The 21,232-nt window shown below is 43.9% G+C and overlaps 1 protein-coding gene across 3 annotated transcripts in view; it reads right to left on the reverse strand.

Moving 5' to 3' along the window:
* Nucleotides 1-21,232, reverse strand: part of LOC132402593 (uncharacterized) — a 45,598-nt gene that overhangs the window by 12,558 nt on the left and 11,808 nt on the right. For 2 of the 3 annotated variants that reach the window (XM_059985490.1, XM_059985491.1), the window contains exon 2: nucleotides 16,055-20,461. The exons of the other annotated variant lie outside the window; for it this stretch is intronic. In XM_059985490.1, the coding sequence (XP_059841473.1) occupies nucleotides 18,407-20,443 (2,037 nt within the window). In that variant the 5' untranslated portion in view covers nucleotides 20,444-20,461 and the 3' untranslated portion in view covers nucleotides 16,055-18,406. Of the gene's footprint in view, nucleotides 1-16,054; nucleotides 20,462-21,232 lie in introns of those variants that run through there. 3 annotated transcript variants of the gene reach the window in all.

The following is a 21,232-nucleotide window of genomic DNA, read 5'->3' on the forward strand; positions in this document are numbered from 1 at the left end:
GCAGAGTTTGATAGATTCTTGATTGTGCAGGGCATGAAGGGATATAGAGAGAAGTCAGGTGATTTTGGGCAGAGAGGCAAATTGGATGAACCCTGATTGAAGGGTGGAGCTGACTCAATGGTCTAAATGGCTGAATTCTGCTCCTATGGCCTTATGGTCTTATAATACTCATGCACCCCTTCAAGCTTGGGAATGGCATAATTTACCATTTGGCCTACAGTTTTGTGCTGATTTGATGCCAATTTATTCTAAGTACCCTCCTCCATTCCTTTCAAATAACATAGAATGTTACAGCACTATACAAGCCCTTCAGCCCAGAATGTTGTGCCAACCATTTAACCTACACTAAGTTCAATCTAAACTTTTCTTCCAATAGAGCTCTCCATTTTTCTGTCATCCATTTGTCTATGGAAGAGTTTGTTAAATGCCCTATGTATGTGTTCCTACCATTACTCCTGGTAGAGCATTCCATCTACCCACTACTGTCTGCAAAGAACTTACCTCTGACATCATTTATAGTGATATGTCTATTCATGAGCCTCTTAAGCTCGAACAAACCGTCTGCTTCCCCACTAACCTATTCCAGGTACCCATCACTCTCTCAGTAAAAAACCTTCTTCCTCAAGTCACCTTTAACCCCCCTCCTGCTCCCCCCCCCCCCCAACATTAAAAGCATGCCCTCTGGTATTTGACATTTTTAACCCAGGGAAAGATTTGGACTGGCCACCCTACCTTTGCTTGTCATAATTTAAAAAAAACATCTATTTGGTCTCCCTTCATTCTCCAGCGCTCAAGAAGAACACCACAGATTTGTCCAGCCTCTGTCCTTATAGCTTATAGCACTACAGTCCAGGCAGCATCCTGCTAAGCCCTCTCCAGGTTCTTGCCATCACAGTGCAACCAGAACTGCACACAATGCTCCAAGTGCAGTCTGACTAAAGTTTTAACCCAGGCATGGGCAAACTACGGCCCGTGGGCCATATGCGGCCCGTTAAGCTTTTTAATCTGGCCCGCAGAACTTGATGAAATTATATTAGTAAACCTTGTTAATGTTTTTTCCCTGCAATTCTGGCATTTTCCCAATAGATGACGCACTCTATATACATTTGTGGCGACCCATTTCCTGGCATATCCGAACTGGCTCACAATTAGCCAGCGTTCCGGCTAAGGGAGATAGCCTGCGGGGATTTGCGAGCACAGAGCTTTGGAGCCTCTGCGCCACGGGGGGCAGGTTGAGGGAGGCTTAAAAGTGAGGCTGGGGATTTCGAATAAAGTTTTTTTCTTCGACTGCAGTTACCGACTCCGTGTCGTAATTTTAGCGCTGCATGTAGCACACCGCTACACATTGACCTTTGTTGAGGTGCAGCGTATTACTCCACATTTGCGCTTTATTCTTTGTTCGGCTCGACCTATTTGTGTGAACAGGCGTTCAGCGTCATGAACATCAACAAAGCCAGCCACAGATCCAAGTTAACTGACCAACACCTCAGGTCCATCCTGAGAATCTCCACAACAAAACTAGATCCAGACTTTGATGCGCTGGCTAAAAAGGGAGACCAACAACACTATTCCCACTGAAATTAAAAATAAGTTTCTTCGTTGTGTTATGTAAAAAATGCATTTGAAAATATTTTTTTCAATAAGCCTTACATGTGGTTATGAGAGCCAGTGGGTTTATAGAAGATGTCAGTGGACTGTCTGTCTCCAGGCTGGAAACCGAGAGATGGGAGAGAAGTGTCCGAGATGGACCAAGTGAATTTGAAGGCTGGGTGGAAGTTAGAGGCAAAGTCGATTAAATTGATGAGCTCAGCATGGGTGCAGGAAGCAGCACCAATCTAGTCAGCAATGTAGTGAAGGAAAGGTTGGGGAGCAGTACCAGTATAGATGTGATGCATAGACTGTTCCAACGAACCAACAAAGAGGCAGGCATAGCTGCGGCCCATGGGAGTGCCCATAGCTACACCCTTGGTCTGAAGAAAGTGGGAAGAGACAAAAGAGAAGTTATTGAGTATGAATACCAGTTCTGTCAACCGGAGGAGTGTGGTGGTGTTGGGGAACTGGTGAGGTCTGTTGTCAAGAAAGTAGTGGAGGGTTTTGAGGCCTTCTTGATGGGGAATGGAAGTGTGTAAGGATTGGACATACATAGTGAAACTGAAGCTGTCGTGACCGGAGAACTGGAAGTTATTGAATAGGTGGAGGGCATGGGATGTATCCCAGATGTAGGTGGGGAGGGACTGAACTATGGGAGACAAAATGGAGTCCAGGTAGGCAGACACAAGTTTGATGGGGCAGGAGCAGGCCAAAACTACGGGTCTACTGGGACAGTCAGGCTTGTGGATCTTGGGGAGGAGGTAAAACCGGGCAGTGTGGGGTGTGGGAATTATGAGTTTTTTGGCTGAGGATGGAAGGTCTCTGGAGTTGATATGGGCAGTGATGGTACGGGAGACAATGGTTTGATGCTTTTTGGGGGGGTCCTGTTCCAGGGGTAAGTAAGAGGAGGTGTTAGAGAGCTACCGTTTGGCCTCAGTTAGGTAGAGGTCTGTCTGCCAGACTACTACAGTGCCATCTTTGCCTGCGGGTTTGATGGTGAGGTTAGGATTAGTGTGGAGAGAGTGGAGAGCAGTGCATTCAGAGGGAGTGAGGTTGGAACCGGAGTGGTGAAGTTGAGACAGTTGATGTCTCAGCGACAGTTGGAGATGAAAAGATCAAGGGCAGGTAGAAGGCCTGGTGGGGGTGTCCAAGAAGAGGAGTGTTGAAGACGGGAGAATGGGTCATCAATAGGGGGAGGAGAATCCTTGTTAACGTATTAGGCTTGGAGATGTCAGTGACGGAAGAAGAGTTCAGCGTCATGGCAAGCACGAAACTCATTGAGGTAAGGACGGAGGGGGAGAAAGGTGAGGCCCTTGCTAAGGACAGAACATTCTGCCTCAGAGTGGAAAGTGAGAAGGGATGGTGAAGAATGGCAAGGGTTGGGGCTGGAGTCAGAGGAGGATAAAGAGTAGGAGGTCTCAGGAGGGAGAGGGGGGTTGGAATGTTTAGGGAGAGCGGGCTGAGGGGAGAATGATCAGAGGGATGGAAGGTGATGAGGGGTGAAGGGAAGGTTGGGAAGGCGGGGAGGATAGGGGCAGTAGAGGAATAAGATGAGCCGTAGGACCCAGCCGTAGTAACAATGGTTCTGGTCTGGAGAGGGTCAGGGCCTCCGCTCCGTCCGCTACAACAGACAGGATCTCCCGGTTGCCACCCACTTCAACTCTGTTTTACGCTCCCATTCAGAGATGTCCACACATGGCCTCCTCTACTGCCATGATGAGGCCAAACTCAGGTTGGAGGAGAAACACCTAATATACCGTCTGGGTAGTCTTAGTCTCCAGCCCCTTGGCGTGATCATTTAATTCTCCAACTTCCGGTAATTCCCTCCCTCTCCCTTCCCCCATCCCAGTTTCACTCTGCCTCCTCCTCCAGCTGCCTATCACCTCTCTCATGATTCCGCCTTCTTCTACTACACAGTTTGCTTTCCCCTTACATTCCTTCTTCACCATTCCTGCCTATCCCCTCCCTGCTTCCCCTCCCCCATCCCTTGATCTTTCCTCTGATTGGTTTCTCCACCTACCAGCCTTCTCCTTCCCACCCTCTCCCCACCTCCTTTGTAGGGCCCCTGACCCCCCTCTTCAGTACTGATGAAGGGTCTCGGCCCGAAATATTGACTGCTCATTTCCATGGATACTGCCCGACCTGCTGGTTCCTCCAGCTTGTACGTGTTGCTTTGACTAATGTTTTACATGGCTGCAACTTAACTTCCTTACTCAAAATCGATATCGTCTACTCATGATGTCAAGCATTCTATACACCTTCTTTACCATCTTAGCCACTGTGTGAACTATGGACATGGACTCCTGTGTGTCAATGCTATTAATGACTAACATTCACTGTATGCTTCCTCTTTTCATTGGAGCTTCCAAAGTCCAAAACCGCACAATTGCCTGGATTACTTTCTATCTGTCACTTCTCTGTCCATATCTGCAGTGGATCTATATCCCGCTGTGTTCTTCAATCATCCTTTACACTATCCATACGTCCACCATAGAACTGAGAGGAGTACAGCACAGGAACAGGCTATTTGACCCATATTGTTTTGCTAAACCAGTTAAAACAGAAATCAGAAACGCTCAAACACTATTTCCTCCTACCTACACATGTCCATATGTCCATATCCCGTCATCTTCCTTATATCCATGTGCCCAACCATTGTCTCTTAAAAGCTTCTAATATGTTTGCCTCTACCACCAAACCAGTCAGGGCATTCACACATCCACCACTCTGAGTAATAAACCTACTCTGCACAAACCCCTTGAACCTTCCTCTTCTCGCTTTTAATGTATGCCCTCTGGTATTAGACATTTCAATCCTCTGTCCAATCTATGTCTCATAATTTTGTAAATCTCCATCTGATTTTATCCCAGCCGCCAATGCTTGTGATAGCAGCTGCCCTCTAAACCAGGCAGCATCCTGGTAAAGCTTTTCTGCAACCTCTCCAAAGCTTCAACATCATCTAACCACCTACATTTTCAGTAAGTCATTGATACACAGCATATCCCAAACAACAAAGACCCCAGTACCATTCCTTGCAAACACCATTGGTCACAGACCTCCAGCCAGAATAATAGTCTTCCACCGTCTTCACTCTGTCTTCTATAGGCAAGTCAGTTCCGATCCCAAGCTTGCAATTCACTATGGCACTCATGCATATTTTTCTGCATCAACTTATCATGTCAGATCTTATCAAATGTTCATGTAGAGATAACATCCACTGCCTTACCCTCATCGTGCTCCTTTGTCACCTCCTTAGAAAACTGAATCTAGTTAGCAAGGATGCAAACTATCTGCCCGACACAAAGTATGTTGACTCTCCCTAAACTGGTTGTGCATTTCCAAGTGCACACAAATCCTCTTCCCCATCTGTATCCTTTCCAGAGGTTTCCCTACTACTCACAATAGGCTCACTGGCCTTTGGGTATTTGAAATTTCCCCTTTCCCTTCTTCAATAAAGATACAATTGCTACTCTCCAGTCCTACGGGATTTCACCTATTGTTAGTGAGGACACAAAGATTTGTGTCAAAACTTAAGAGAAAGGAATAATAGAGCCAGTCCACAGAAATGTTTTGAGAACTTAGTGTGAGTATCAGTCTATAGCCTTGACAGTGTATAATGGTGAAGAACATGTTTGTCTGGAAAAGTACTGGGGTAAAAATTATGTGAGAGAGATAGTGAGAACTGATCATTTCTTCATCTGGCTCAACGAGTGCATTTCCTGGCTTCCACTTGTTCTCCACACCCATAAATCCCTCCAAACATCCCTCCAATTGTATCTTTATTGGAATTGATAGGATTGCTAAGAGGGTATAGTGTTTGTTGACATTCATTAGGCAAGGGACTGAGTTCAAGAGTCATGAGGTAACGTTGCAGCTTTCTGAAAGACTGCTTAGACCACACTTGGAATGCTGTGTTAAGTTCTGGTCACTTCATTATAGGAAGGATGTGGAAGCTTTAGAGAGGGTGCGAGGGTTTACCAGGATGCAGGCAGATTAAAGAGCATGTCTAATAAGGACAGGTAAAGCGAGCGAGGACTTTTCTCTTTCAAGCAAAGGAGGATGCAAGTTGACTTAATAAAAGTGTACAAGTTGATAAGAGACATAGATCAAGTAGACAGCCACAGACATTTCCCAGGTGGAAATGGAAATACAAGAGGGCAATATTTTAAGGCGAACAGAAGAAAATGTAAGGAGTTGTCAGAGGTAGGTGTTTTACGTAGAGAGTGCTGCGTGTATAGAAGCCAGGGGCAGTGATACAGTTGTGTGTGGGCAGGAGGAATGAAAACTGATGACCCCCTGAGCTCGTAAATTGGCAAGGCCTAGTTTGTTATCTCATCATCGGTGAGTATGGCATTCAAGGACATGCCTCAATGATCGACATGTCCTGGGATTGATGCCAAGGATCAGTGCCCAAGAGTTGAGTCAGAAGGGTGGATGTTGAGGCCTGTTGGCTGGAGCTGACTCTGTGGATCTCTGTGAGTCCACTGGGGAGTCAAGACCCAATGTCTGTGTGTCTGCATCTGTTGCAGGCTGCTAGTTTGTCTTAGGGACTAAAGGACTGTGTAGGTGCGTGATTGGGAGGAAGGACCTGGGCTTGTTTTGCTGCTATTGATCTGTTGCTTGTTGTGATCTGTGTTGTTCTGCTGTGGACATGTTATTTTGGTGGTGGAATGTGTGGTGACACTGTGGGCTGCCCCCACTGCATCCAGTGGATGTGTTGGTTGTTAGCGCAAATGACACATTTCACTTTATGTTTTAACATGCACATGATAAGTAAACTTGAATCTTGATGGATTAGCTTGGATAAAGGAAAAAATGAACATAGAATACTATAGCACCATACAGGCCCTTTGGATCATAATGTCGTATCAATCCTCCAAGATCATTCTATCTCTTCCCTCCCACCCAAGTTTTCATTTTTCTTTTACCCAATGGAGGGCTATGTTGGAGGGAAGGGTTAGTTTTAAGTTGGAGTAGGTTAAAAGACTGGCATCCTGGGCCAAAGGGCTTGTACTGTGTTCAACTGTCCTACGTTCTTAAATCATGAATAATCCAGAACTGATCTGAAGGGTATTCAGGCATACTGGACAGATCTGCAGCACCAATTTACAGTGACTCACCTGCGATTGTGCCAATAATGGGCAGAAATAAAAGGCCAATGCCAACATCACGTCCCACTGTCATTGACCTCTCATCTTCCTTTTGTTTCTCCAATGCTTGCTCTGCATCTCTCAGAGATTGTATTGAAGAAAGCAGGCGATTTTCATATTCCGCCTTCTCATTTTCAATGTACGGTAACTGGTATCGTAAACGGCTCAGCTGCTGTCTCTTCTCTTTTATCGCATCTTGCAATTGGCCTTTCTGTTCTGTTAACTGCTCACAGTCTGTCTGAACCTTTCTGAGGTAGCCAGAAGCCGTGTCATAAGCTTCTTGCGCTCCACTGCGTGCTTCCCGGACCCGCGTCTGGATCACATCTGTATCTACCTCACTTAAGCCTCTGTTTCGAATGCTGCTCAGGTTGCGGGCCAGCGACTCCACAGCCTTGATCTCTCTTGAAAGACACATGGCAATCTTACAGGAAATTTCTTCATCCATATAAAGGAGTGCAACTGCCATGATCCCTTTAGAAATACAGAGGTCAGATACTGAGTGACAGTGTTGAGTTTCCACGGGTCACACTCCCTCCTCTGTGAGGTGGTAGATTGGTCACATCACTGCACAGAATGGTTACATGCATCTCATAATAAGGTCACCCCTGCACTGGAGATGGAGCAGAGTTTCACCAGAATGTTTATTATGGGAGAAGATTGGACAGGCTGACTTTGTTTGAGGCTCAGAGGGACCTGACTGAGTTGAGAATTATGAAGGGTGGATGGAGTAGAAAGTTTGCAAATTATCCCAGTGCAGGGTTGTTAACACCAAATGAATAAGTTTAAAGTGGGGACTAAGGTCCAGAGGGGATCTGAGATTGATGTTCTTTTTCCAATTCAAAAGACCACAAGACCATAAAATTTTAGAGCAAAATTTGGCTATTTGGCCCATTGAGTCTGCTCTGCCATCTCATTGAATAGCAGTAGCAGGATCAGTCCAAGTCAGCATGGATTTATGAAGGGAAAATCATGCTTGACTAATCTTCTGGAGTTTTTTTGAGGATGTAACTATGAAAATGGACAAGGGAGAGTCAGTGGATGTAGTGTACCTGGACTTCCAGAAAGCTTTTGATAAAGTCCCACATAGGAGATTAGTGGGCAAAATTAGGGCACATGGTATTGGGGGCAGAGTACTGACATGGACTGAAAATTGGCTGGCTGACAGGAAACAAAGAGTAGCAATTAACGGGTCCCTTTTGGAATGGCGGGCTGTGACCAGTGGTGTACTGCAAGGTTCGGTGCTGGGACCACAGCTGTTTACAATATACATTAATGATTTAGAAGAAGGGATTAAAAGTCACATTAGCAAATTTGCAGACGACAAAGCAAGGTGGCAGTGTGAAATGTCAGGAAGATGTTATGAGAATGCACAGTGATTGGACAGGTTGGGTGAGTGGGCAAATGTATGGCAGATGCAGTTTAATGTGGATAAATGTGAGGTTATCCACTTTGGTGGCAAGAACAGGAAGGCAGATTACTATCTAAATGGAGTCAAGTTAGGAAAAGGGGAAGTACAACGAGATCTAGGTGTTCTTATACATCAGTCAATGAAAGCAAGCATACAAATACAACAGACAGTGAAGAAATCTAATGGCATGCTGGCCTTTATAACAAAAGGAATTGAGTATAGGAGTAAAGAGGTCCTTTTGCAGTTGTACAGGGCCCTGGTGAGACCCCACCTGGAGTATTGTGTGAGTTTTGGTCTCCAAATTTGAGGAAGTACATTCTTGCTATTGAGGGAGTGCAGCGTAGGTTCACAAGGTTAATTCCTGGAATGGTGGGACTGTCATATGTTGAAAGATTGGAGCGACTGGGCTTGTATACACTGGAATTTAGAAGGATGAGAGGGGATCTGATTGAAACATAAGATTATTAAGGGATTGGACATGCTGGAGGCAGGAAGCATGTTCCCACTGATTGGTGAGTCCAGAACTAGAGGCCACAGTTTAAGAATAAGGGGTAGGCCATTTAGAACTGAGATGCAGAAAAACTTTTTCACCCAGAGAGTGGTGGATATTTGGAATGCTCTGCCCCAGAAGGCAGTAGAGGCCAAGACTGTGGATGCATTCAAGAGAGAGTTAGATAGAGCTCTTATAGATAGCCAGGTCAAGGGATTTGGGGAGAGGGCAGGAACAGGGTACTGATTGTGTATGATCAGCCATGATCACACTGAATGGTGGTGCTGGCTAGAAGGGCTGAATGGCCTACTCCTGCACCTATTGTCTATTGTGCCTGATCCAACTTTCCTCTCAGACCCAATCTCTTGCCTTCTCCCCGTACCCCCTCATGCCCTGAGCATTCAAGGATCTAATTACATCCACCTTAAATATACATAAATATTTGGCCTCCACAGCTGCCTGTGCAAAGAAACACCTGATTCACCACTTTCTGGCTAAAGAAGTTCCTCCTCAACTCCAATCTACACAGAAGCCCCTCTATTCTGAGGCTGTCCCCTCTGATCTTAGACTCTTCCACCATATGCCTTACTCACCACAGACTCAACCTGTCATGAGGGGGACATCGGGAGTGGACCCAAAAGCAAGACACAGACACTGAACTACCAGGAACAGGACTAGACATGAGAAGGAAGCAGGGGAAGGGAGGAAGAAAGGACAGTGGACATGACAAGGGCCCCAGACAAGGCTAGGATTTTGGGCCTGGGCTAGGACTTGACAAGGACAGCAGAACCAGGACATGGAACTGGGAACTAGGAGCCTGGGCTTGGACTCCGAGCCAGAGACTGGACAAGGACCCAGAACCTGGGTCTTGACCCAGGCTTGGACTCCAGAACCCAGTGAGTTTAAGACATAGCTACAGGACAGGCAGAGGCAACAGGACTGGACATGAGACTCATGGACAAGAGAAGGGAACCCCAGCACCAGTCTGGGCAAGGAACTCCTGGGCTGGGTGAGGCACACAGACAAGACAAGAACATAAAGCTATGGCTTGGACAGGACAAGGTGCTTGGACCTGGCTAGGACTGGAACAAGACCCCAAAGCCTTGACTAGGTTGAGGAAGGGACAGGAACACAGAACACTGAGCCTGGGCCAAGGGAGAGACAGGAACATGGAACACCAAGCCAGGCCCCTCCTTGGGTACAGGACATAGGGCCAGGACTCATTACACAGTACACAGAGCCAGGATACTTCCTTGGATACAGAACATGGGGTTAGGACTCATTACACAGAACACTGAACATAAAGAGACAGTTCCCAACTCAAGGTAGCAGCAAAATAGCCACACCAGGCCAAGACAGGGTAGGGAAAGGCAAGGCTGAATCCTGAAGCTATTTATGAAGCCAGCCCAAACGAGAATCAGCTGCCTCAACAGAAACTGGGGAAACCCGGAAAACCTGGAATAAGGAGCATGGACTGGACCGTGAACCGGAATGCGGATTTCATGGACCGGACCATGACACAACCTGCAAATTAACTATTAGGGAATCCTGCACAAGGACTCCCAAGTCCCTTTGCACATCTGATTTCTAAATTGTCAAAGGTATTCTGAAAATACAAGTAAATGACATCCACGGCCTCTCCTTTGACCACCCTGCTTGTTACTTTCTTGAAGAGCTCTAACTGATTTATCAGGCAAGATTATTTTCTCATTAATCTCTAAGTACCTTGAAACCTCATCCTTAATAATAGACTTCAACATTTTCCCAATCATTGAGGTTAGGCTAACTGGCCTATAATTTTTTTTTGTTTGACTTCCTTCCTTCTTAAAAGAGTGGAGTGACATTTGCAATCTTCCAGTCCTCTAGGACCATGCCATATTCAAGTGATTCTTGAAAGATCATAACAACAGCATCTGTTAACTTTTCAACAACTTCACTCAACACTCTGGGATATAGTCCATCTGGTATTATCTGACCTATTTACCTTAAGAACTTGCTGCTTTCCTCACTGTTTTTCCTTTGTAAAAGCAATGCCTTTCAGTCCATCTCCCTGACATTGCAGAAGTGGTTCCCTTATTCAAGAAAGGGAGAAGAGATAGCCCAGGAAATAATAGATCAGTGAATCTTCCTTCAGTCATTGGTAAGTTAATGGAGAAGATCCTGATAGGCACGATTTATGAATATTTGGAGAGTATAATATGATTAGGAAGAGTCAACATAGATTTGTCAAGGGCAGGTCATGTCTTATGAGCCTGGTTGAATTTCTTTTAAGGATGTGACTATCCACATTGATGACCCTATGGTATCCACCTCCACCACCGTCACCGGCAGCCATTCCATTCACTCACCACTCTCTACTTACCCCTGATATCTCCTCTGTACCTCCTTCCAAGCACCTTAAAACTCCACCCCTCATGCTAGCCATTTCAGCCCTGGGAAAGAGCCGCTGACTATCCACACGATCAATGTCTCTCGACATCTTATACACCCCTATTAGGTCACCTCTCATCCTCTGTCGCTCCAAGGAAAAAAGGCCGAGTTCACTCAACCTCTCATAATGTATGCTCCCCAACCCAGGTGACATCCTTGTTAACATAGAAACCTAGAAAACCTACAGCACAATACAAGCCCTTCAGCCCACAAAGTTGTGCCGAACATTTCCCTACCTTAGAAATTATTAGGCTGACCTATAGCCCTCTATATTCTAAGTTTCATGTACCTATCCTAAAGTCTATTAAAAGACTTCATCGTATCCACCTCCACCACCGTTGCTGGCAGCCCATTCCATGCACTCACCACTCTCTGAGTAAAAAATTACCCTGATTTCTCCTCTGTACCTAATCCCAAGCACCGTAAACCTGTGCCCTCTTATGGTAGCCATTTCAGCCCTGGGAAAAAGCCTCTGACTATCCACACGATCAATGCCTCTCATCATCTTATACACATCTATCAGGTCATCTCTCGTCCTCCTTCGCTTCAAGGAGTATAGGCCGAGTTCACTCAACCTGTCTTCATAAGACATGCCCCCCAATCCAGGCAACATCCTTGTAAATCTCCTCTGCACCCTTTCTATGGTTTCCACATCTTTCCTATAGAGAACTGAGCACAGTACTCCTAGTGGGTCTGACCAGTGTACTATATAGCTGCAACATTACCTCTTAGCTTCTAAACTCAAACCCACGATTGATGAAGGCCAATGCATCGTATGCTTTCTAAACCACAGCTTTGAGTGCAGCTGTGCAGCAGCTTTGAGTGTCCAATCAACCTGGACCCCAAGATTCCTCTGAACCTTCACATTGTCAAGAGTCTTTCCATTAATACTATGTTCTGCCATCATATTTGACCTACCAAAATGAACCACCTCACACTTATCTAGGTTGAACTCCATCTGCCACTTCTCAGCCCATTTTTGCATCCTATCAATATTCCGCTGTAACCTCTGACAACCCTCCACACAATCCACAACACCTCCAACCTTTGTGTCACCAGCAAACTTACTAACCCCTCTCTCCACTTCTTCATCCAGGTCATTTATAAAAATCACAAAAATTAGGTGTCCCAGAACAGATCCCTGAGGCACCAACTGGTCACTGACCTCCATACAGAATATGACCCATCTACAACCACACTTTGCCTTCTGTGGGCAAGCCAGTTCTGAATCCACAAAGCAATGTCCCCTTGGATCCCATGCCACCTTACTTTCTCAGTAAACCTTGCATGGGTACCTTATCAGATGCCTTGTTCAAGTCCATGTACTGCTGCACCTTCCTCAATGTGTTTAGTCACATCCTCAAAAAATTCAATCAGGCTCATAAGGCAGGACCTGCCCTTGACAAAGCCATGCTGACTATACCTAATCATATTATACCTCTCTAAATGTTCATAAATCCTGCTTCTCAGGATCTTTTCCATCAAGTTACCAACCTCTGAAGTAAGACTCACTGGTTTATAATTTCCTGGGCTATCTCTACTCCCTTTCTTGAATAAGGGAACAACATCCACAACACTCCAATCCTCCAGTACCTCTCCCATCCCCATTGATGATGCAAAGATCATTGCCAGAGGCTCAGAAATCTCCTCACTCACCTCCCACTGTATTCTGGGTTACATCTCTTCTGGTCCCAGGACTTATCCAACTTGATGCTTTCCAAAAGCTCCTGCACACCCTTTTTCTTAATATCTACATGATCAAACTTTTCAGTCCACTGTAAGTCATCCCTGCAATCACCAAGTTCCTTTTCTGTAGTGAATACTGAAGCAAAACACTCATTAAGTACCTCTGCTATCTCCTCGGGTTCCATACCCACTTTTCCACAGTCACACTTGATTGGTCCTATTCTCTCATGTCTTATCCTCTTGCTCTTAACATACTTGTAGAATGCCTTGGGGTTTTCCTTAATCCTGTCTGCCAAGGCCTTCTAATAGTCCTTTCTGGCTCTCCTAATTTCTTTCTTGAGCTCCTTTATGCTAGCCTTATAATCTTCTAGCCCTTTATCATTACCTAGCTTTTTGAACCTTTTGTAAGCTCTTCTTTTCTTCTTGACTAGATTTACAATAGCCTTTGTACACCATGGTTCCTGTACCTCACCATCCTTTCCCAGTCTCAATGGAACGTACCTATGCAGAACCCCATGCAAATACCCCTTGAACACTTGCCACATTTCTTCCGTACATTTCCCTGAGAACATCTATTTCCAATTCATGCTTCAAAATTCCTGCCTGATAGCCTCATATTTCTACTTACTCCAATTAAATGCTTCCATAATTTGTCTGTTCCTATCCCTCTCCAATGCTATGGTAAAGGAGAAAGAGTTGAAATCACTAACTTCAAAATGTTCTCCCACTGAGAGATCTGACACCTGACTAGGTTCATTTTCAATATCAGATCAAGTACAGCCTCTCCTCTTGTCGACTTATCTGTATATTGTGTCAAGAAACATTCTTAAACATACATAACAAACTCCACCCCATCTAAACCCCTTGTTCTAGGAACATGCCAATCGATATATGGGAAATTAAAATCTCTCACCATGAGAACCCTGGTATTTTTACATCTTTCTAAAATCTGTCTCCCTGTCTGCTCCTCAATGTCCCTGTTAATATTGGATGGTCTATAAAAAAACTTCCAGTAGTTATTGACCCCTTCCTCTTCCTATCCTCCACCCACAGAGACACCTTAGACAATCCCTCCATGTCTTCCTCCGTTTCTATGGCCGAGACTCTATCTCTGATCAACAGTGCTACACCCCGCCTCTTTTGCCTCCTTCCCTGCCTTTTGTGAAACATCTAAAGCCTGGCACTTGATGTAACCATTCCTACCCCTGAGAGGTTCTGTAATGGCCACAACATCATAGCTCCAAGTTCTGAGCCACACTCTAATCTTATCCACTTTGTTCATTATAGTCCTTGCATTAAGATAGACACATCTCAAACTATCGGTCTGGGCACGTCCCTTCTCGATCACTTGCCTATTCTCCCTCTCACACTGTCTCCAAGCTTTCTCTATTTGTGAGCCAACCGGCTCTTCCCCAGTTACTTCAGTTTGGTTCCCAACCCAAAGCAATCCTAGTTTAAACTCTCCCCAGTAACCTTAGCAAACCTCCCTGCCAGGACATTGGTCCCCCTGGGATTCAAGTGCAACCTATCCTTTTCTTAATCTAATCCTAATCTTATACCAAGTTCCATCTACCTGCATCCAGACCATACACCACAAAACTATTCATTTAGAAGTCAGGAGGCATAGCATCCAGGAAAACCTAGTTATGTTCCTTCTGAGTAGGCTTGGCCCTCTGTACATTCACCCTTCTATAGTGTTACTGTATTTACTGTCATTTTATATACACTTACTGTCTTGTATGTTCTGTGTGTGATTGTTGGTGCTGTGTTTTTCATCTTGGTCCTGGAGTAACACTGTCTCATTTAACTGTATTCAGGGGTATTCAAGTATAGTTGAATGACAATTCAACTTGAATTGAATTGAATCTCTACCAGTCACCTCTTTCAAGTGTCTGCTCATTCTTCTACGCTCCAGTGGAAAAACTTCAGTCTAATCAACCTTTCCCTATAGCTCAGGTCTTCAAGTGCAAGCAATATCCTGTAAATTTTGTGTGCACTCTTTCAATCTTCTTTACAACTTTCCAGTAGATAGGTGGTCAAAACTGCATACAACATTTAAATTAAAGCCTCAGTAAAGTCTTATACTACTTTTGAGCAGATGGGGCTCATCAGCCATGGTTGGCAGCTCAGAGAAGAAAAACTCTGATATCAAACCTCTGCTGCCTTGCAGCTATACCCACTTACGGGCAAGGATTTGGGAGTAAACCAAGAGGGAAAATTACAGAGCTGGATTCCCTAAGGCAGTCTTATGTTGAGCTCAATGTTGACTGGCAAATCCAGTGATGTAGTTGGTACCAAACTGTATTGGTCTCTGCCGTTCCTTTGGGTTCATCAGATGTGTGGAGAGGAGGAACTTGCTACAATGAAAACAGCTTGCTCTCCATATCGTACTGCCCAAGCTTGCGTATCTAGACAGCTAGGTCACAACATCTATGGTTGAACTTGACTGACGGAAGCCTCACAATACAACTTCAACAAGATATCCCAACTCCTGTACTCAACACTTTGAATTATGAAGGTGAATATGCCAAAAGATCTCTTTACGAAATTAATCTGTGACAACGCTTTCAAAGAATTATGGACCTATATTCACAGACTCTTTTGTTTACCATAACATTCATTGTGCTAGATTCTGTCCTGTTTGTTCTCCCAAACTGCAACATCTCACACTTCTCTACATTAAATTCCATCTGTCACATTCTATCTCATATTTCTAGCTGGTCCAGATCCCACTCAAACTTTGATAACCTTCTTCACTGTTCACCCTGCTCCCCAGTTTTGGTCTCATCCACAAGTTTGCTGATTCAGTTTAACACTCCATTGTCTAAATCATTAATATAGATGACAAATAACAATGGACCTAGCATCAAACCCTGTGGTACACTTTTAGTCACAGCCTTCATTGAGGCAACTGTCTGCTACTCTCTGGCTACTCTCACTAAGTCAATGCTGAATACAATTGATTACTTCATCCTGAATGCCAAGCGACAGATCCTTCTGGGAAAACCTCCCATTGTCAAAGGCCTTGCTGAAGTCCATGTAGCTAATGTCTTCCTTCATCAACATTTTTGCAGAATAAACCTGTCAATGTTGAACATTAATGTTTTGTAAGACAATTGACAAGGTTACGTAGGTGCAGTTATTTGTTGGTTTTGATGGACAACCAGACTGGGGATAATTCTAGAATGATAATGACAACATCAGTCAGGTTAAATAATCTCCAAGTCATGTTGGGGATCTGATAAAGATCATCAGTGCGTACGCTCTGAGAAAATTCAGGAATTTGGTCAAACGCTGTAACAAGTTCCAAGCAATGCCAGTTTATTGAAAAGCAGATGCAATATATCCATATATTTTGGATTATTTTAAACAAAATACAATGAAGTTTCATCTAAGACAAGGGGGTGATCCTTGGGTTACATCGTTGTGATAAAAGACATCATTCAAGACCAGTTCCATTGTCATAAGCAAATCTTAGATCAAAACTTTGACTGAACAGTCCAGTTGGTAAGGGCACTGGAAGAGGCCATTTCTCATAAGGAGTTCATTTCAGGTATTTGCCAAGATCTTGGGTTGCAAGCTTATAGCTCAGTGAAAATTGCGACACTGGTGGATAAGGTAGTGAAGAAAGCTTTTGCCATTCTTGCCTACATTGGCCGAGGCATTGAGTATAAAATATTTGACATTACATTACAGCTGAATAAAACATTTCTCAGACTGCATGGAGTATTGTTTAAAATACTGGTTGCCACAGTGCAGAGGAGACATTGTAGAGCTAGAAAGAGTACAGAAGATATCCAGCAGTACAATACCTGAATGATGGCCTGTTGTTTCAGGACAGATTAGATAAACTTTTTACTCTCACTGGAACATAGGGGACTGAGGTGACATTAAGAGATTTATAAATTTATTAGAGGCATATGTAGGGTAGACAAACTTTATGTGGATGTGCCTAAAACTGGATGGGATAAATATAAAGAAAGAAGGAGAATTTTTAAGGAGCTCTAAGTGCGCTGTTCATCTGAAATGAACAGTTAGAGAAAATAGAGAAGCAAAGACAATTATAAAAACTGTTTGGATGGGAAATTGGACTGAAAACAAGTTGAGGGGTATTGGACAATTGCAAGGAAACTGGGATAAATTTGTATAACAAAGGGCCTCTTTCTGTGCTGTATGACTCTATCAACAATCAGTAAGCATGGACAGACAGGGCTTTGCACAGCCAATTCCTAAAATAAAACCGAGAAGCTAATTGAACAGAAAAGCAGTCTATGCAAATACACCTTGCTTCTAAACTTCATTTAAAATTCTCAGGGGAATTAAACGTAAACCTGCATAATACTGAGGAGATCTTTTGTGTTTGGGAAGCTTCATTGCTTTATATATTGAGTAGTTAGTGAATTTCAAACAACTACATGCAACACTATTGATTTACCAGAGGGCAATTTGTAACCTAAACACCAATTAACTGTGTGCTATTTTGTTACCACCTGTAAAAAGAGATGACAACCTTGCAAACATTCCAAGAATTTGTCTGTATTTGAAACACTGAACAGTAAAGGATTCACCCTGTGATAGGACACAAACTGTACTTATCAAATGGCTGGCATGGTAGAAAAGAAGATAAGAAGATGGCTTGTGTAAATATTTCATGTTTTTTTAGGACACAATCTCTGGGAGAAATGCATTTTAGAACTGATAATCAGAAAACACCCACAGAGACTGCTGCACATGAAGAAGACAGCTTCAAATAAAATTAGGGGAGGTCATTATTCCCAATAGGAATACATGAGATGGACAGGGAGAAATAGCAATGGAGACAGAAACATCCGAGTTGTTTAACAAACCCGTTCATGGTGGAGTGTAGATGTAATGATGGTTTTGATTGGTGAATGAGTGGCCTCTCTTGTCCTGAATCATTGGAAATAGTACAGTGCTCAGTACAGTGTAATAGTAGAGCTCAGTAACAGCTTCTCCAGCCCAGGCTCCAGAGAAAACTATCCATTTGTCCAAATTCTTACAACTCATACCCTCTAATCCATGCATCATCTTTTCCACATCCTTTAAACCCTTCTCATACTGGGGCAGCCAAAGTTGAATGCAATTCTCCAAGTGTGCCCTAACCAGAGCTTTATAATGCTTCAACAAAACATGAACTCAATGCCTCAACTAATAAACGCAAGCCAACCATATGCCTTCTTTGAACTCAGTGCCTCGACTAATAAAGGCAAGCATGCCATATGCCTTCTTTACCACCTTGTCAACTTGTGTGGCTCCTTTCAGGAAACAATGGACTTGGACCCAAGATGTCTTTGTATGAAACTCTTCAGGAGTCTGCCATTAACTTTATATTTTCCCCCAAGACTTGATCTCCCAAAGTGCCACAATTGGCACTTGGCCTGATAAAACTGAATCTGCCACTTCTCTGCCCATATTTCATTGTTCTTTATTCCATTGTTTCCTCTAATTACCTTATAGACTATCTGTAGCTCCATCAACTTTTGTGTTACCTGCAAACTTACACATGAGCTCATCTGTCATTTTACTGAAAGGGTAATCCCTCCTTACGAAAAGCTTGTCAAGACACAGTCAAGAATTTGCAATGACCTTTGAGAAGCGTTGAAAGAATGGAGTGTGCAAGGGAGAGGATCATTAGACAAAATCATTCATGTCTTCCTCTGTCAGTTCTTTCACAGTATTCTCAATTTCTTTCATTTCTTCTGATGTGGCAGGAGGTAGCAAGGGCATCACACTGTTCTGGATTCTGTCTATTCTTGATTGCACACGCTTTTCATACTGTGCTTTGTTCCTCTTTACAAGACTTTCAATGGCTTTTCCTGCTTCCATACAGTCTGATCCAAATTTCTTACGCTCGATCATAAATTTATTGTGATCCCGATTTCGGTCAAGGCCCATTAATTTCCCCAAGCTGTTGACCCGGTCCATCAGATGTTGGGTGGAGACCTGCACGTATGTTTCAGCGATCATGTGGACAAGGCTTGAAATATTAGTGGCTTGAGAGATCTGTGTGTACAGCAGGTCCTGGGTTAGCTTGTTCTGTGAATAGCCGGAGGAAATCTTTTCACTGTACTGTATGAATTTGTGAAGTGATGGGTTCAAGGAGCTTCCGATCAGGTTTGACATCATGGTGAAGAAGAGAACCATCTTTCCCCATTGTTCTTTCACACGGCCCAATGCATCCAAACCTTTGAGAAGCATGTCCACAGTTTTATCAAAGTTTATTTCCTGAATCTGACAGTTCTTCAGAGTTTCCAGTGTCTCTTGCAATTCTTTATTATTCTTCTGTATATTCTCAAAGCTTTTCTCATACATTTGCTCTGCAGCTCGTAGCTGTGCTGCAGACTGTTCCACTTTGAACCTGGCATTGCGAGTGGCCGTGGATAAAGCACTGGCACCCTCTCCTGGGTCAGCTTGAGACATGTGAGGTGGAGTGGCTGTCACACCCATGTTCCCTGCCTTTGCCTTGCAGCGAGAGGTAAACATCACCGTGTCCTGCACCACTTGTGTGATGTTCACAGCTATTTGGGTCATTTCATTTTCATCAGCTGGATTAGATGTTCGCAGCTTTTCTAGGCCCTCACATATTTCAATTCCTGTTTTACAGATCTGCAGGGCTGTATCCTTCTCAGGGCAGTCCTCTCCATTTCCTGCCTCCTCCTGAAACTTCTCCAGATTCTGTTTACACTTGTTTAACATTTTAGTTCCACTCTCACCTTTCAGTTTATTCAAGTCAATTTTCTCATTTTGGGTCCGGAAGGGATAAAGCATTTTTATAAAAATCTCTAGGTTCTTTGTTTTATAAATGATATTATTCCCAGTGCTTTTATAGCTGGGTTCATTACTGCTCCCTCGAGAGAACAATTTCTTTATACCTTTCACAGGACTGAATGAAGTAACTGCATCGACAAGTGATTCTACCACTGCTATTCCCACAGCATTCCAGCCAACTGGGATAGAATCCATGTTGCTTTTGTAATCTTCCTGTGCTTGCTTTATTTGGGCTTCCATTTTTCGGTGTTGCTCTTCCAGCATGGCTTTTGCCTCTCTTGTTGCTTTCTCCTTCATTTCAGTCAGTTCCTTTTTGTTTTTTATTTCACGTAATTTATCCTCATACACTCCTTTCGAGCTTGTACAGGCCTCCAATAGTTCATTGATGAGATGGATGACCCCAGTGAACTTCTCCTCCACAGCTGTGGCCAGCTCCAAGCATTTATCTGCAGTGGATTTGATGCTGTTCAGCGGGATTGGGAGGAAATCTTCGGTGATCTTTGGATCATCTTGCATGAGGAACTTCACAACATCCCTCATGTCAGTGGGGACATTCACAGCGAGAAGCCGGATTTGATCCATGTTCTTGTGGGCTTCCTGAAAGGCCTCCCAGCCCTCGTTGCTCACTTGCACTAAAGAGGCACGGAATGATTTAGGGTATTTCATGTATTTGAATCCTTTCTCGGGTATGTCCTTGTCAATTGCAAAGTCCACTCCTGCAGAAATGAATATTATCTCCCCTAAGATGGCAATAGAGAGTGGGCCAGGCATCAGGAACTGTTCCCAGTTACTGTATGGCTGCAACATCAAAGCATTGTCCTCCCTGACATCAGATGCTTTGGTGACACTCCTCATGGCCTTGTTTATAGTGGCAACAGATTTACATTCCTCAGTTGCCATGGTGACTCACTTCTTCTCCTGTAAGGTAAATAGCTGGAGTAAGCACCAGATGTTTGAGTACCCCATGTTACAAGGGGTATTTATGTGGCATCCTGAAATAGTACATACTGTAACTCAAAAGCAATCCTCAAATTCACTGGAAGATTCATGGATCCTCCTGGTCACTCAGGGTCTCACAGATCATTCTTAATAAAACACAAGAATGGAGTCAAGTTGAGCAGGATAAGGCCACTCAGCCCCTCACCTGCCAGGCTATTCATTAAAATTCTGGCTGATCTACCCTAAGCCTCATTTCCTATCAGTTTCCCATAACCCTCAATTCCCAAATGTACATAATTACCCACTTCCTCATTCACTATGCTGTCTGATATAGCTTCCACTGCACTCTGGAGGAGGGAATCCTAGAGATCCCTTTGTGAAGACATTGCTATGCTCCTCAGTTTTACATGACAGTATTAACCTCTGCCTTAAATATACATAAAGACTTGGCCTCCACAGCTGCTGTGGCAAAGAATTCCACAGATTCAGCACTCAAAGACTAAGAAAATTCCCCCTCATCTCCATTCTAAAAGGACAGTCCCCTATCCTCTATTCTGCGGTTGTGTCCTTTGGTCTTAGACTCTCCCATCTTACCCTCTCCACATCCACTCTATCAAGGCCTTTCATCAATCAATAGGTTTCCATGAGGTCACCCCTCATTCTTCTGAATTCCAGTGAATACTGACAACAAGCAATCAAATGCTCTTTGCATGCCAAGCTATTCAACTGCAGAAACATTACCGTCTGCCT

This window comes from Hypanus sabinus, chromosome 12 (genome assembly GCF_030144855.1).
Source record: "Hypanus sabinus isolate sHypSab1 chromosome 12, sHypSab1.hap1, whole genome shotgun sequence".
NCBI classification, from domain to species: domain Eukaryota; kingdom Metazoa; phylum Chordata; class Chondrichthyes; order Myliobatiformes; family Dasyatidae; genus Hypanus; species Hypanus sabinus.